We start from the raw sequence: 13,411 nt of genomic DNA, 5'->3' as shown, positions 1-13,411 counted from the left end.
TTCTCCCTCTCACCCTGCTCTCCCCTCTCCCTTTCCTTTTCCTTCTCCCTTTCTATCTTCCTCCCACTCTTCTTTTCCCTTTCCTTTTTCCTCTCCCTCCCCTCCTTTTCTCCTTCTCCCCACCCCCTCCCACTTCCACTTCCTTTCTTCGTTCCCTTGTCCCTCTGCCCTAATATGGGATACTGACTGCATGATTTTTATGCAATCAATATTTCAAAGACTAGTAACATCACAAAGGACCAGAATCACGTCGCTTTCTTTTGTGATTGTAAACTAATCTAATTTAAAAGATCATCATAACTTTGGACTTCTGCTATCTTCCCCTTCTACTGCATTTGCCGTGGGTGCCACGGAGGTAAATGAAATATCCTGACGACAGCCAGAACGAAGTTAAAAGTGTCACTCGGTACGGGATTTGTCGAGAAAGGCACCCTTTCGCTGGGTACCGCGGAGGTGAAAGAAATATCCCGACGGTAGTTACAAGATAAGGGGCCAAGGGACTGCCACGGAATTTTATAAAATAACCTGAAGGCCAACAGAATAAAAGAAAAAGTGTTGTAACATACGGGTGTATGTTACCTGGGCTAGTGGTGACGTAGGGAGAGTGATGCGCAGTTTGGCTTGTGTAGTTTATTCGTTAAGAGACGTGTGCGTCTGCCTAAAGATGGACGTGGCGTGGTCCCCAACTGGAGGACCGACCGCGAAGGCCAAGTGACGCGCTACAGTACAGAGGTCAGACTGACTGACTGACTGAATTGTCAGAATCTGAATGACCTGGCTGCTCGTGACAGGGGTATACGAGTATATACAAAAGACCAACCTAACGCCTTGACCAGACGCGATCTAATTGTGGTGACCCTTTCTAGCCTCCGACCATTGAGTCAGATCAACTGCCACACAACTCTACCATGCATCATCTTGCACCTTACGCACAAGTATGCTTGTGGGGGTACATGTACACCACAGTGTCACCCGGCACAGAAGGAGTGAAACGACTCTTTCCTTCAGGAGGGATTTAGAGTAATCTTCAAATTAAATTTATACTTTTGATACTGTGCAGCAGCTCTTTTTTCCCAGTGCTGAACTCAAACTTTTAAATCGAAGACTTTTTCCAAGATCTTATCAATGAAAAGGGTGTTTCATCTTTTTACTGAAGAATTTCCCTCATAAATAAAATCACCTGTCGACAGCAAAGATAAATCTTCAAGCCAACCATAGGTTCAGTGTATAATATATATATATATATATATATATATATATATATATATAATATATATATATATATATATATATATATATATATATATATCTTGGTAGAAACATAAGTCATAAAACGGTGCGTAAGGGTTGCTCCGGGCCTCCTCAAAGGCGACATGTCGTCATGACGTTTTTTGAGCGGAGTTAGGCAATATAACGTCACTCTTAATTCTCGCTTCCTTGCGCTTGGTTAGACTGGAAACGTTGTCAGCGACGTTGACATGACGTCACATCACATCCAGACTTTATTGTCTCGGAGCCGGCCAAGGCAATGTAACACTACTGATAAGACCTGCTCGCCCTTTACAAAGACAGAATTTAGATTTGAATCCTTAGATTTTTGGATGGATTATACTTGCTAGTCTTCAGAGGACTCACCGCCCTGGTCAAAACAGTAGAATGATTCAACGATAAACAGAAGGAAATTTGTTAAGTTCATCACTTGACTGGGAGGAATGTTTGAAGTTCGTTCAATTAGTGTACCAAGTACTCGTGGAGGGTTGGTTTCGATCGTGTTGCGCACGGACCCGCGTTCGATTCCGACAGCTCCCGGCATTTTTTCCTTGCCCTAGAAGTCTGAGCAAAGAAATGTGACGACCTGGCTCGAAGCTAAGCATCTCCTTGCGTGAGATTCCTCGCCTCACCACTTCATTCTGAAGGTCGCCTCTTCATGTTGATAAGATCGTAGAGTCAGTCAGGATAAAGTACAGAAAGAACATTACTATCGAGAAGCTTGTAACAGCTTCAGTTTAAGATGACTAGAATGGTCTGCTTAAGTGTCTCGCTAAAGATGAATAGAATCGTCTGATGATTAGAATGAGATTGAATTCAACACAGCAACATCCATGCTCAGCCCAATCAATTCGTTGCAGATCTATCGCGTTAGGTTCTGGCCACTGGCCGCCCATCAACTCGCCAGATGGCAACAGCCAGTCCAATTAACAAGCGATCCATCAGCAACTATCAGCTCCGCCATTAAATGGACAATTGATTACCTCTACACACGTCCTTGAATTATCTACCACCACATGTAGTGCTACCATCATTAACACCACCGTCACTACCATCGATACCGTTATATCATCACCACCACTCTCCGTCATCACCATCAATATCACAAGTATCGCCAGACTGCCTTCCAATCACCACCATATCCACCACCAACATTCACTATCGCAACCACCGCTAACACCACCTTAATTTCTCCACGGCAAAGGCACCCCCACCCCCCAAGCGAGATGAAATGATTTGTCATCAATCAGAATAAGATATGCGGTGTGCTTTGTTGTAACAACAAAGGATTAAAGGATTAAAGTCAAGACGGACTTTGTCCCTTCTTCATCTTGGTCATTGGGTTTCTTCCCCCAAGTCGAACCTGCATTTGCTCCACTGCTGGTCAACAAGAATTACCCGATTTTGGCCAATAAAGCCGTATTAGCCTCTTTCAAAACGGGAAGAATCATAGCACTCTTCTTCCTATTATTATTATTACAGTTATCATCATTATTATAATTACTATCATTATTACTGTTACTACTATTATTATTATTATTATTATTATTATTATTGTTATTATTTTATTATTGTTATTATTATTGTTATTATTATTACTTAATACTATTACTATTGTTATTGCTATTATCATTATTACTATTATTATCATTATTATTACTAATATTATTATCATTATCATTATCATTGGCGTTGTCGTTATTGTTATTATTGATATAATTATATAATTATTGATATTATAATTATAATTGTTATTATTAATTATCATTATTATCATAGAGGAACTATACAGGCACTCCTCCAGTCCTCCAGCACTCTATCATTTTCTAAACAAACATTAAGTAACCTCACTAGCCAGTCCACCATCACTGTACCACCCATCCAACCCAGGTGCCTTACCTGCTTTCATTATTTTAATAACTGCTTTCACCTCATCTTTCCATATTTCTCCATTTTCCTCATTAATCACTGTCATTGTATAAGTGTTTCCCACTGCAACTGCCTTTCCCTCCCTATCCTCCTTCACATTTAGCAGCTCAAGAGTTTTTACAAGAGTATTAGAGCCTGTGTTAGAATTAGAAATGAAGAGAGTGAATGGTCTGAAGTAAAGGTGGAACTTCACCAGGGATGCGTTATATCGCCATGGCTGTTCAATTTATACAGGGATGAGGTGGTGCGAGAGGTAAACGCAAGGGTAATGGGCTGGGGATTGGAGATGGTTAAAGAAAATGGAGAAAAGTGGGAGATAAGCCAGTTGTTGTTTTCTGAGAACACTGTGCTTGTGACAGGATCAGAGGAGGGATTAAGGAAGTTAGTGACAGAGTTTGAGAAGGTGTGTGAAAGAAGGAAGTTGAATATAATTGTGGGTAAAGTTAAGTTGATGAGATGTATAAGAGGAGAATGAGGTAGCAAATTGGAAGTGAGCATTAAGGGAGGGAGACTGGAGGAAGTGGATAGCCTTAGATACTTGGGTGCAGATGTGGCGAGAAAGGGAGAAGTTAAGGTGGAATGTAGATTGAGAGAAGCAATTAAATGCCTTGAAGGATTAAAAAGTGTAATAAGAAATAGACGTTTGGGAATAGATGCTTAGAGGAGATTGTATGAAGGAGTGATTGTGCCAACAGCACTGTATAGGGTAGAAACATGGAACATAAGACAAGAAAAGAGGTGTTTGAATATGTTTGAGGTGAGGTGCCTCAGAAGTATGATAGGGGTTACTAGGCTGGATAGAGAGAGAAACGAGGAGGTGAGGAGGAGAACAGAGATGGAAAGGGAGTTGGGAGATAGGGTTGATGAAAGAGTATTGGGATGGTTTGGACACATGGAAAGAATGAGTGAAGAAAGATTAGTAAAAGAGGTGTGGAAGACAGAGGTGGAAGGAGTGAACATGAGGGGGCGACCAAGGATGAGATGGATGGATGGGGTAAAAGGGGCATTGGGAAAGAGGGAAACGTCTGTTGAGGAGGGAAGGGATAAGACAAAAGATAGGGGTGAATGGGAGAATGGTTGTGTATAGATGATGCTGTGATGCATGAAAGGGAGTGGGTGGGGGATGGGGGTGAGGGAGTATGTATAAATGATATTTTGACTTAGTCCAAAGGGATTTCTCGTCGTCTTATCTCTCTTTTTCAGGAGGGGGATGGAGAGGGAGAAAGCTGATTAAATGAAGCAGCCTTGCTGTGGATGTGCTGTGTCTTGCTTATATTGCTCCTGTTATCTAGGAGGAGCTAAGGAAAGAAGAAGGGAGGAGGATGAGTGGGAGTGGAATATGTGGGGATGGAATGGGGGTGGATTTTATACCTTTGTTTTTGGCTACCCCCCTTGTAAGATGGAAATTGTCATTGGTGTGTGTATATATATATATATATATATATATATATATATATATATATATATATATGTATATATATATATATATATGTATATATATATATATATATATATATGTATATATATATATATATATGTATATATATATATATATATATATATATATATATATATGTATGTATTATTGTTATTATTGTATTGGCTGCTTGTTATTGTGGCAAAGTAGCATGCAGTTGATACTTTAGGGTCTATATGGGGCGCCCCTACGGACCAGAGACACACATCATTTTGTCTATGATATAGGAAAACTCTGTTCATAGAGAAATTATGACACTTTTATACTACGACTGTCCCTCCGTTATGCTGTCCTCCAACCCCTTGTTGCTGTCCTGTACCATTTCTCTGAGTATTCCTTTTCTGTGATGGGGGAATTCCCTGTGGGGGAAAATAATACTGCCACCAAGTATTCCCACTTGGATCGTAAGAGGCGAGAAGAAAGGGACGGGGATTGGGACTAGGCATCCTTCTCCTTGTAGCCCCACAGGGGAAATTCCTAAAAGAAAAAAAGAAGGCATAAGAGGGGCTGGAAAGCCTCGGACCAGCACCCTAAGGTTTGGGTCTTTTAATGTGCGTGGATGTGGTACAGATGAGAGTAAAAAGGAAGAGATAGGTAGTATGTTTGTGAGAAGAAAGATGGATGTGTTGGCTTTGAGTGAAACTTAGTTGAAAGGGAGGGGTGAGTGTAAGTTTGGGAGTGTAAGTGGGAGGTTATCAGGAGTGAAGAGAGGGCGAGGGAGGGAAGGGGTGGCTATTCTGGTAAGTGAAGAGATAGGTAAACGGGTAGTGGAGTGGAAGGAGGTTTCCTCAAGGATAATGTGGATGAAGGTGAAACTGGGGAAGGAGATGTGGGTCTTTGTAAGTGAGAAGAGTGTAGAAGAAAGGAGGTCTTTGTAAGTGAGAAGAGTGTAGAAGAAAGGGAGGTCTTTGTAAGTGAGAAGAGTGTAGAAGAAAGGGAGGCCTTTTGGATATATCTAAATGAGTGCATAGAGGATTTGGGAAGAAATGTCAATGTGATAGTACTGGGAGACCTTAATGCTAGGGTGGGAAATGGTCCAATCGATGGAGTGGTTGGGAAATGTGGAGTTCCAGGAAAGAATCGAAGTGGAGAGTTGATGGTGGAAATGTGTCTAGAAAGAGAGTTGATGATAGCAAATACAGTGTTTCGGAAGAAAGTCAAGCATAAGTACACATGGGAGAGGGTGGTGGAGGGAAGGGTGGTAGATAGAGCGTTAATGGATTATGTAGTGGTAAATAGGATTATGATAGGAAGAGTTAAGGATGTACATGTGCTAAGGGGAGAGGGTGGGGGAATATCAGATCATTTTTTGGTGGAAGGTAAGTTGAAAGTGGAGGATAGATGGAGGAAGAGGAAAGGGACAAAAGGTAGGGAGGTTCTTAGAGTGAACTCTTTGAATGAGAAGGAAAAGGAGAAGGAGTACGGAAAGAAGCTGAAGGAGGAGTGGGAGGGAGTAAAGGGTAGAGTAGAGCTGGGCGTGGAGGAGGAATGGGGATGGTTCAAGGAGGGAGTCATAAAGTGTGCAAAGATGGTGTGTGGAACAAGAAGGACAGGGGGAAATAGAAGAAAGGGTAGTGAATGGTGGGATGAGGAAACAAAAAAGGCTGAAGAAGAGAAGAAGCGAGCTTTCACAGATTGGTTACAAAATAGGACGAGGGAGTCATATGAGACGTACAAAGAAAAGAAAAGAGAAGTAAAGCAAAAGGTAAAGGTTGCAAATAGGAGAGCAGATGTGAAATGGGGTAAAAGTTTGACAGAAAATTTTGAAAGTAATAAAAAGATGTTTTGGAAAGAAATTAAGAGAGGAAGAGGAGGCGAATCAAGTAGAGAAGAAAAGGTAAAAGGTGCAGATGGAGAGATGATAATGGAAGAGAAGGCAGTAAGGGGAAGATGGGCAGAATATTTTAGGGAGCTGCTAAATGTGAAGGAGGATAGGGAAGGAAAGATTGCTGCAGTGGGAAGTGCGAAGAAAATGAGAGTGATGAATGAGGAAAATGGAGGAGAAATAAGGAAGGATGAGGTGAAGGCAGTTGTTAAGATGATGAAAGCAAGTAAGGCACCTGGTCTGGATGGATGCCATGCAGAATGTCTGAAAAAGGGAGGTACAGTGATGGACTGGTTGGTGAGGTTATTTAATGTTTGTTGGAGAGAGGGTAGAGTGCCGGAGGACTGGAGGAGTGCCTGTATAGTTCCTCTTTACAAGGGAAAAGGGACAAGTGTGAATGTAGTAGTTTCAGAGGGATTAGCTTGTTGAGTGTAGTTGGGAAGGCTTATGGGAGGATCTTGGTTGAGAGGATTAGGAGAGGAACAGAAGGAGTAATTGGTGAGGAACAGTGTGGATTTAGGACAGGTAGAGGTTGTGTAGATCAGATATTTGTGGTAAGACAGATATGTGAGAAAGCTATAGGAAAGGGGAAGGATGTTTTTTGGGCTTTTATGGATCTGGAAAAGGCTTATGATAGGGTAGACAGGAAGGCACTGTGGGAGATTATGCAGATATACGGGATAGGAGGAAAGCTTCTCGGAGCTGTCAAGAGTTTTTTATGAGAATAGTAGAGCTTGTCAGGATTGGAAATGGAGAGAGTGAGTGGTTCGAGGTAAAGGTGGGACTTCGTCAAGGATGCGTTATGTCACCCTGGCTGTTCAACTTATACATGGATGGAGTGGTGCGAGAGGTAAATGCAAGGGTAGTGGGCAAGGGATTGGAGATGGTTAAAGAAAATGGAGAAAAGTGGGAGGTGAGCCAGCTGTTGTTTGCGGACGACACTGCGCTTGTGGCAGGATCGGAGGAGGGATTGAGGAAGTTGGTGGCAGAGTTTGGGAGAGTATGTGATAGAAGAAAGCTAAAGATAAATGTGGGTAAAAGTAAGGTGATGAGATGTACAAGGGGTGAAAGTGGCAGTAGACTGGAAGTGAGCATTAAGGGAGAGCGACTGGAGGAAGTGGATAGTTTTAGATACTTGGGTGCAAATGTGGCAGGGAAAGGTGGAGTGAAAGTGGAGGTAGAATGTAGATTGAGAGAAACGAGTAAATGCCTTGGTGTATTAAAGAGTGTAATGTGGAATAGACATTTGGGAATGGATGCTAAGAGGAGACTGTATGAAGGAGTGATTGTGCCAACAGCACTGTATGGGGCAGAAACATGGAGCATAAGAGAAGAAGAGAGAAGGAGTCTAGATAGAGTGAGAAATGAGGAGGTGAGGAGGAGAACAGGGGTGGAAAAGGAGCTGGGAGATAGGGTTGATGAAAGAATATTAGGATGGTTTGGACACATGAAAAGAATGAGTGAAGAAAGACTAGTAAAAGAGGTGTGGAAGGCAGATGTGGAGAGAGTGAACATGAGGGGACGTCCTAGGATGAGGTGGATAGATGGGGTGAAGGGGGCTTTGGGGAAGAGGGGAATGTCTGTTGAGGAAGGACGGGAGAGGACAGAAGACAGGGGTGAATGGAGATTGGTTGTATATGGATGATGTTGTGATAGCATGAGGTGGAATGGGCGGGTGGATGGGGGGTGAGGTAGTATGTGTGAGCAAAATTTGACGCAGCCCAAAGGGATTTCTCCCCGTCCTCTCATTTTATGCAATGGGGGGACGGAGAGGGGGGGTCGCCGATTTAATGAAGCGGCCTTGCTGTGGATGTGCTGTGTCTTGCGACACTGCTTCTGACCCAGGGCAGTGGACAAGGTGCAGGGATGACCCGTCATTCAGGGGGTGCTAAGATAAGAGGGAGGGTGGAGGGGTGTGGAGTGTATTCAGGGATGGAATGGGTGGGAATGATTTTATGCCTTTTTCTTTTTGGCTACCCCCCTTGTAAGGGGGAAAAAGCCTTGGTATATGTATGTATGTATTATTATTATTGTTATTATTATCATTATTGTTATTGTTATTGTTATTGTTGTTATCATTATCATTATTATTATAATTATTATTATTATTATTATTATTATTATTATTATTATGATTATTATCATCATTCTTATTATTATCATTATTATTATTATTATCATTGCTTTTGTTATTATTGTTATTATTATTACTATCATTATTATTATTCCTCCCACTCCTTATCTTTATCACCACCATTGTCAAAATCTTCATATCATTATCATGAAAATCATTGTCGTCTCCATCATTGTCATCATCATCATCACTATCATCATCATCGCCATCACTGTCATTGTCCTCGTCACCATCACCAACACCATCCATCATCAACAACAGCTGTATCACCATCACCATAATCACTGCCATTGTTACTGTCATAATCCCCATTGTCATCCATCGACATATCCATCATCACCACTATTATCATTATCATCACCATTATTATCATTATCATACCATTGATATCGCCCACCTTCACCTTCATAACACATATCGTCATCTCCATAATTACCATCATCAACGCTGTAACAGCTATTTCCACTATTCCTGTAAACACTACTATCACTACCACCACCACATCCAACACCATCATAAAGGTTTGATAAAACTTGGAATTAGTTGTCTGGTGTATGATGTAGAACATAGTAACTTATTGAGACCCAGTCAGGAGGCCTGCTCAGTGACGCCGCCGCCACGTACCCTTGTACCAGTGGTCTTCACTCATAGCCGTCCCTAAATATAACTACCTGTTTCAGCTTTCATGATATCCATGACATTTCTAGGCCACCATTTCACTTTCGTCAGCTATCTTTATACAAGAGATCATGTCTGCCTTTCACTCCCACTCACACAACATCTAAATATAATGCTTATATATAATTATAGTGTACAGTATGTTATACTTACACATGGTAATGTCTTAACCACCCCTACCATCACCACTACCCTCCAGTACCCCAACGACCATCACCACTACCCTCCAGTACCCCAACGACCATCACCACTACCCTCCAGTACCTCAACCACCATCACCACTACCCTCCAGTACCTCAACCACCATCACCACTACCCTCCAGTACCTCAACCACCATCACCACTACCCTCCAGTACCTCAACCACCATCACCACTACCCTCCAGTACCTCAACCACCATCACCACTACCCTCCAGTACCTCAACTACCATCACCACTACCCTCCAGTACCTCAACCACCATCACCACTACCCTCCAGTACCTCAACCACCATCACCACTACCCTCCAGTACCTCAACCACCATCACCACTACCCTCCAGTACCTCAACTACCATCACCATCACCTCGACCACCAAACCCTAATTCTCCCAAGGCCAGCGCCAGCGGCATATGTCGTACGCCGCAAATTAAAAAAAAATCGCCAAAAATAGGCATTACGTCCAGGATCAAATCTATGGCAATGACCAAGTAGCCCTATTCATTGGCTATAAAAGACACCCAAAAATTTTTATATATTGACAAAACTGGCAACCCCGGCAGCAATTTTTCGGGGAGTAACTTGGGCCATAAAATCGGCCTTTAGGACGTAATTTAGGCAATTGTGGTGTACGAAACGAAGTACGGGGACGTAAAGTTGTACTTCGACGTATTCAGACGTACAGAACTGGCAATTTCGCACTCCCAATTTTCGTAATAAATCCGTAATACAAAATGTGGCCGGGCAATAAAGGTGTGATGGATGCTTCCTAAAACATTTACCAAAACAATAAGAAACACCACAATCACCTATCCTCCAAGAAATTATATAAAAAGATACCGAATAAGCAATTTATCACATAACAAAGTGATAAATATTTGTCAAAAAATCCACAAAAACTATTTATAAACACGTTTTCTGAAAGTGTCAGACTATTATTGGTGACTGTACATTGATTTGAAACATCATAAATGTAAAATTCCTTCACTCTGAAACTCTAACGAAGCCTCCCCGAAAAATACGGCCTAGTTTACCCCGCGTGAGGAGCAAAAGAAAGTTTACGAGTGTTTTACCAAAATTTCGCTCGCATGTCTCGACAAAATCTACCCAGTTTCTTCACTTCTAGGCTAAGATGAATCAAAATAAGCAAGATTTGTTGGCTTTACATCATTTTGAGTTAATCTAATCAATAAAAAAAATTATTTTGGCTCCGACGCTGTACGAGTTAACAGCACATAATTTGGCATCCAGACGTGGCTGAGCACAGTTACTAAGATGTTCCCCATTTGCTCGTCCTTCAGGAATCATCTCCGCCATCACATGGCCAGCATCCTTGGTGACCTTGGCGTCAGTGATCGACAACCCCTGGGGAGTCTGCTGTCGGAGGTCAGCTGAGGTAGGACGACAGCTGGCGACGGTCCTTCTGCAGCGCCAGCATGGGAGGCGGCCTGTGACCCTCATTGGGTTCTCATTAGGGGCACGGGTCATCTATTACTGCCTACAAGTAAGTTGCAAAATTTCTCAACTGCGGGCTGACCTGTACTGCATATAAAGTGAGGTTATTGGGAGATGTAGGATAGGTCATTGGGAGTCTTTGGATGAGATCACTGGGAGAAGCAGGTGAGGTCAATTGGAGTTCTTGGGCGAGGTCACTGGGAGAAGTAGGAGAGGTCAATGGAGGTTCTTAGGTGAGATCATTGAAAGAAGTAGGAGAGGTCTCTGAGAGTCCTTGAGTAGGTTACTGAGGAAAGTGTGAGAGGTCAGTTTGAGTCCTTGGGGGAAGTCACTAAGGGAAGTCGTCAGTCTCAGCACGGAGTGAATGGTAGAAGCTCTATCTTGACTTCTGGTCCATGGTCCCGTGGATTGGCGTTGTTGTTGGAGGGCATTGAACTCTGGTGACCGTTGTGGCGCAAGGCGCTCCTGGGAGCTCTGCCGGGAGCTGTGTTCCAGTGGGGGCTCAAGAGCATCTTCTTGGTGGTGATGTAGGGCATGGTGTTCCTGGGGGCGGGATGAAGGGAGGGTAAAGTCTACAGATTGCTGCACATTGATGGTGGGATGATGGGAAGTTATGGCTCCAGCTTCCGCAATCTGCAGTCTTTTAAAATTTTCTTCTCTGTGGATTATAACGATGTGTGTCAGAGGTGGCTTCATGTCGTAGTGGTCAATAAAGTGTTGATAGATCCCTGGTTTTGGTGGTATTTGAAGCATCTTTTCAGTATGGTGGAGGTTCTACCAATGTAAGAATTGGAGCCGTCACAGCGGCCCTCCTGACATGAAAACTCAGGGCCGTTTCTAGCTATAGGTGGACTAGGCGATTGCCTAGGGGCCCCAAGCAACCAGGGGCCCCCGGAGTAGCTTGGAAAATTTTAAATTCCTAAACCACCGGGGTCCCTGATAAAAAGTTGAAATTTCTATTTGAAAATTGTGGTTCAGTTGAATTGGGTTAGCTGAAACTACACCAGTCGAACACAGTGAATTATACAGCCAAGGTTCAGCTATATAATAAGTTAGACCCATCATTCCCGTTAACGAGAGGATAACAGAACATACACACAGTAATGGCATCAAAAAGAAGTTGTCCCAGCGGCGAAGAAAAACGAAAGAAAAAGAAAACTGATGAAGAAAAACAGTCAAAGGATAAAGGTAAGTCATTTATTTTATAATTCAAAGAAATATTTTAAAAATTTTGCTTTTTATATGGTTTCTGAATATTATGAATGATGATGATTATTTTAGACTAATGTGGTAATGGATCATTTAGCTTAGTTTTATTACTCTAACTAGTGTAATGTATTTACTAATACAGAAAAGTTTTAAAAGTGACAACTTTGTGACTGGTTCAAGCTTTAAAGAAAAACTGTACATAAAAAAAAATAACAAAAGCAAATTAGTTGTAATTTTCTGTATAACTGCAGTCTGCAACATCACTGTAATGATCATATAGGAATATGCGCTCATGATCTATTTTTGCTTGAAGCCTAATGAACTTTGTCTTTGCAGGAGCAATTCTAAAATATTTTGGAGCTCCAGACATTGAGCCAGAGGGATCTTCTAAATTTCCTGACCAGGAGGCTCCAGGGCCATCACTTTCTTAAGGACCTCCTTCTGTCCAGGAAGCTCTAGGATCATTACATACCTTAGGACGGACTTTAGGAAGTATCATCTGCACATTTACATGTTCAGCTGTCTGTTTTTTCTAAGCCAGTAAATCCAGCTGACTGGCCACCAGTTCTGTCTGATTCATTCAGGACTGATGCAGTTGGCAGAAGGCCATTTAAGATTAGTTCTGATTTCACATTCCCCAAAAAAGAAGACAGCAGAAATTTTCATTATCATTATTTTCGCAGAACATTGGTTGATGGGGAAAAGACAAAGCAGACTTGGCTTATCTACTCAAAAACAAAAACAAAACTCTACTGCTTTTGTTGTAAATTATTTTCAACAACGGAACACAAATTAATGATACAAGGACTGACAGACTGGAAAAACTTAGGTGCTCTTTTGAAAAGTCATGAAAGCAGTCCAGAACACACATCACACATGGCGGCCTGGAAAGATTTACAGCTCCATTTGCAAACTGGAAAGACAGTAGCTGAATGGACACTATTGGAGGCTGAAAAGAGGTGCTGGAGAGATGTCCTGACTCACTTAATCTCTATCATCCAATCTCTATCTGAGAGAAATCATGCATTTAGAGGTTTATCAAACACGTTACACGAGCAAAATAATGGGATTTTTTTTTTAAAAGAGGTCAAGCTCCTTGCTAAATTTGATCCTGTCCTGAAGCAGCACATTGAGCGTGTTGAGAGTGGCCAGTTCAGTCATTCCAGCTATCTTGGAAATATCATCCAAAATGAACTTATTGCCTCAATCAGTGCAAAAATATTGGACACAGTGGTAAC

At 42.1% G+C, this 13,411-nt stretch overlaps 1 protein-coding gene across 3 annotated transcripts in view; it reads left to right on the top strand.

Annotated features, from left to right (window-relative positions):
- LOC143032909 (transmembrane and coiled-coil domain-containing protein 4-like) overlaps positions 1 to 13,411 on the top strand; it is a 563,437-nt gene that overhangs the window by 534,843 nt on the left and 15,183 nt on the right. For all 3 annotated transcript variants that reach the window (XM_076198166.1, XM_076198165.1, XM_076198167.1), the window contains exon 9: positions 10,811 to 11,013. In XM_076198166.1, coding sequence (XP_076054281.1) covers positions 10,811 to 11,013 — 203 coding nt within the window. The remainder of the gene's footprint in view (positions 1 to 10,810; positions 11,014 to 13,411) is intronic.

Source organism: Oratosquilla oratoria, chromosome 14 (assembly GCF_046742065.1).
Source record: "Oratosquilla oratoria isolate Oo_2021 chromosome 14, ASM4674206v1, whole genome shotgun sequence".
Classification (NCBI taxonomy): Eukaryota; Metazoa; Arthropoda; class Malacostraca; order Stomatopoda; family Squillidae; genus Oratosquilla; species Oratosquilla oratoria.
This window is presented reverse-complemented; position numbering and strand designations above follow the sequence as displayed.